Raw genomic sequence first — 4,499 nt, forward strand, 5'->3', positions numbered from 1 at the left:
CTTGTTCCTGGGTTTCCCCTTTATTGATGATCAATTGTTTTGCTCTCTGGTTTTTCTTTTTACTTGTTTATCTTCATCCTTAGTTGATTTGCTGGTCTGTGTTTTGTTTTGTGCTTGAAGCTTGTTGTTATTTTGCTTGAACTTAAGTTATAATTGATGGTTTACATATCTTTTATCTTTTATGAAATTTTCTACTATAATTTTTTTTATCTTTTATTTTGAAATAAAAGAAAAACAGTCTTGCTAAAAGTTCAATGTCCATAGTTCATATGTGATCCCTTGCTAACAATAATAATAACAAATCGAAAATAAGGTGAAAAAGAAATAAAGAAAAAAAGATACAAAGAGAAGTGCAAGTGCAAGCCTGGGATTTAAGGTCTGCACAAGCTATAGCTTAAACTACAATCTTAATCTAAATGAGCAATGTATCGTTTAGAGAGTGCATAAATACTTCTGGACTGCTTCAAATCTCTCTGACATCAAAATTTAAGGCGATCTGGTCCGAAAGACATGTAACATTGCGCCTCTATATTAGTTCATCAACCTCTTCCTCCATTCTCTTTTGGCAAACTCCCAACTATCATAAAAATGAATATAGAAACATGAAATTTATATGAGTACTGCTAGAACAACATTCAACGGTTCAGTAACTAATTACAAAGACATCCTTTTCCTTGGTTCCTTCATCCAAAGTCCTTGAAAAGAACCTATACAAAAATGAAGGTTAATTTCAAAGAAACAAACCCGAGGCTGAAGCAAAAGTTATTTACCCGACTTTGTTTGGCCGAGTTTACTTGAACACATGGGAGTTATCTAAAAGATACCTGCCATTTACTATTCCCTGTAAAGCAGTTTAAACTTGGTAAGTTAATTGTACAATGTCATTCCATATCAAGAGAAAGAAGAGCCATATTGAAGGCAAGAGCCTTAGTGTGTTCATGAATTCTGCTGTCTGACTTCTAGTCAAGAATATCATAGAAAACTTTTAGTTTTCTGTAATCTGTGATGCACAATGCCTAGAACCAGAAATGTACTTTTAGACGTTATCGACCGGAATATATATAGGATTATTATCTGAGACACGTTGGTAAAAGTTCATGACAAGCGACCTACCTGCATTGCAAGAGCTATGTGCATTAAAGTGGGTTCTGACCATGGCTTCCCTATGAATTGAAGGCCAATTAGCAAACCAGCTTTGTCATAGCCAACCTATGTAAGCATGGAGGATTTGATATCAGTAGACGGTAAACATCAATATAAAAACTTCTATGATTAGTGGTGGTAAGTTAATTACGGGAACGGTGATCGCAGGTAGTCCCAGAAAGTTTTCGACGATATGATATCGAATAATGTTAGCTAAAATGATAGTAATATGGCCAGCTTCTTTTGTCATGAAGATTTAGACATGAATGCATACTTGAAAATGTGTTGTAATTTCATTACCTCCGTTTATGTAGTCAAGTTCACCAGTTTTTAGAGAAGCTTTGGATATGGGGTATGTTATCATACTGTTTTGAAAAGAAACTGGGTAAATACAGGAATTGCAAAGTTTAAGTAAAAGACTGAAGGTGAAAAAAGTACAAAAAAAGTAAAAGATAGAAGAACAAATGTAAGCTGTGGCGGTGAAAAAGAATCTACCTTGTTGTTGGAGTGACTATGACTTCTACCTTGGTGAATATTTTGTTATGAATCTGCATATGGCAGTACCTGCACATTCTTGGTCAAGCACCTTAGTTTAAACCATTTCACGATAAGTGGAGAGGACTGATTTTAATATAAAATTGTTGATTGGAAAAATTAGGTTGTCCCAACTTTTTTTGTGTAGCTTAGCCAAGCATATGTCAATATTTTGACTTGAAGACTTTTGTGAGTATATAATACAGCCTACATATATGATTACGTTTAGAATGTCATGTCTATTATCTTTTGTAAGTCTGGACATTGTACAATCTTTTGATGGTTAATGTTATACTTCTTTTTGTTATATAGTATATGAGTTGCAAGTAATGTGCTAGTTTTCGAATATGTTAATTACTTTTGATAGTTTTTTTATGTAGTAAAAACCTTGTCTTTGATAGTTAAGAGTTATCACTTTCTTGTGTGTCACAACTTATCGGTAGTGAATATTGGAAGTCTTTGATAGATGGTGTTGCATAGACAAGTAGAGCAGCGTACTGGATCAGCCACTGAAATTGTCTGTAACTGGTTCATAAAAAACATTGTGAAGGATATTTCTGGTGCTGGAATTGTGTTTTACACCTATGCACAAATGCTTCAAAAGCACAAGGCCAGTTGGGGGATATTTTACCGAGTCAGTCACTGATCTTGGAGAACTGTAGGCATCTGTCCGCTATTGTTCATGGTGCAAGGGCCACAACTTTTCCTGGAATGTGCTAGTTGCATAATGATTCCTTTAGCTAATGTAACAAAACCGAGAGGCATCGGCCATAGCACCACTTCAACAAAGCCATATTTTGAATGGAAAGAGACAGAAAGAGAGCAAACAATGATAAGGTAAATGAGTTCCGACTTCGTATATACTGTATATTCAGATACGAGGATGAATATATATCATCTATGGAAGAATTTAGAGACAACTAAATATGCCCAGGTATATATTGAATATGAATATTTCAAGAAAAATGGAGAAGAATAACATAGCAACAGCATAACCAGTAAACAGAACTACTATGGATTTTCTTCATTGATGCAACATACCGACCTTTTAGAAGAACTGCATAAAGTAATAATTAAGAGGGGAGGATGTTGAGGAAGGGCCAAAGAATGTATGAAAGTCTAAAGGGCTATCATTAACAAACAAAGTTGTCAAAATTTCAGATAGATGTACAAGTTGCTTGAAACATCACCCACGAAAATCTTAATTCTCCATGTTTACCCAAACTCTGCTTCCCAACTTTGAAAGAGGCTGATTGATAGCCATGTGCCCATGAAAGAAATAGATGATGGCTTATGTTTTGCTGCATTTCCAAAAGATCAAATTCAAGTTAGAGTGCCATTCTGCAAATATGGTCCAAGTATGTTTAAATTGTCCATGGAAATGCAGGCAGCTAATATACATCTGGAGCACATGTATTGAATGAAAATACTACTGCACCGTGCAAATCTAAGTGCCATCATAAGAACATAGCTCTGATAATATGCTTAATGAGTCGACAAGCCATAAGCTCCAACTATAATTTTTCCAAACACTAACGGGAAATCATTAGAAGCTCCTATAATCTTTTTACTTCAACAAATTTCCGGAAACTTACCGAACTCCATATACCTCATCTTTTAATACCAGAGTTTTACATTCACTAAGCTCAAAGAACTAGCATCACATACATTCAAAAGTTTCCACCTTTGTACTTGATACACATGAAATATTGGTTCTCACCACCTTAATCTCGCAAGATTGACTACCAACATAGTTGGACTCTTTGAAAGACATACAAACTAGAAGCATAGAACATATAAATGCATTGTTGCAAATAATAATAATATAGGCCTTGTTCAGTATACTGTGTTGATCGAGAAGTTAACTAAAGCTAAAAACAAACAAAACAAATCTAGCTAACTTTGTCCAGAATATACCTTCTTCGCTTAGTATATTGGGTTGATCAACCAAAAGTTGGTGAAGTGCACCCAGATCACCGAACTGCAAATCAAGGAAACATAACAATTACAAAGCCATGGCTTAAAGAATGTTGTAAAAGTAATTCCCTTCTTTTAGGAAGTTAAATAAATTTATTTTAACAAACCAAGAATCAAGTGAATAAAAACTCATATCTTCATGTGGGAAAGGATAAATAACATAATAAGCACAAAATAAGTGGAAATAAGCTCTTGATAATTTATTGCATGGAATTATGATTATGAACTTTCATTACACTGTATTTGTCATCTTGTTCAACCGAATAAATTCATGTGAACACTTTTATGGATTACAAAGTCATCCAAGAAGATTTTAATGAATTAGCTAGCTACATTTTGTAATGTGGTTCTCGTTATAATAAAATAAAAGCTGATAATCATAATTCCTCAAAATAAAGATACAAAGTTTGAATTTTAATTTACATTTATATTCTTACTCAAGTATTATTGTAGATGCTCATTTTGTCAAGGCTTATAGAAAATTACTTGCGACCCAACTCGTACACAAGACAGTTGAAGGATCAATTCAAGTCCAAGGATCCAGTAGAGCAGCCTCCATTCCACGTGAGAATTCCCTGGAAAATAAAGATGGTTATGGGGAGTTAACAAGCATGAAAGAGAAGTTAGTGAATACCGGGGTCCATGATCAAGAAAAAAATGGTAAATGGGAGTTTTTAATTGAATTAACCACTAAAGAACAGGGAGAAATTATCAAGCATCACAGACAAAAAAACAAAAAAAAGGAGATTACACACAGAAAACAAAATCGGAGAGAGATATCAGCAATTGAACACCATTACGAAAACCATAGAGCATTTTTTATTTTTTTATTTTACACAATAGAG

General features: G+C 34.0%; 1 protein-coding gene across 1 annotated transcript; it reads right to left on the reverse strand.

Annotated features, from left to right (window-relative positions):
• Positions 1-959: 959 nt before the first annotated feature.
• On the reverse strand, positions 960-4,298 carry LOC120186576 (fatty acid amide hydrolase-like). The gene is made up of 8 exons (XM_039190467.1): positions 4,289-4,298; positions 4,141-4,229; positions 3,595-3,658; positions 3,346-3,438; positions 1,444-1,524; positions 1,295-1,356; positions 1,114-1,209; positions 960-1,016 (listed from the first exon to the last, which is right to left on the reverse strand). Exons 1-8 carry the CDS (start codon positions 4,296-4,298, stop codon positions 960-962), a joined length of 552 nt encoding a protein of 183 aa, XP_039046398.1.
• Between the last annotated feature and the right edge of the window lie 201 nt (positions 4,299-4,499).

The sequence above is a fragment of the Hibiscus syriacus genome, unplaced genomic scaffold (assembly GCF_006381635.1).
Source record: "Hibiscus syriacus cultivar Baekdansim isolate YM2019G1 unplaced genomic scaffold, ASM638163v2 tig00004013_pilon, whole genome shotgun sequence".
NCBI lineage: Eukaryota > Viridiplantae > Streptophyta > Magnoliopsida > Malvales > Malvaceae > Hibiscus > Hibiscus syriacus.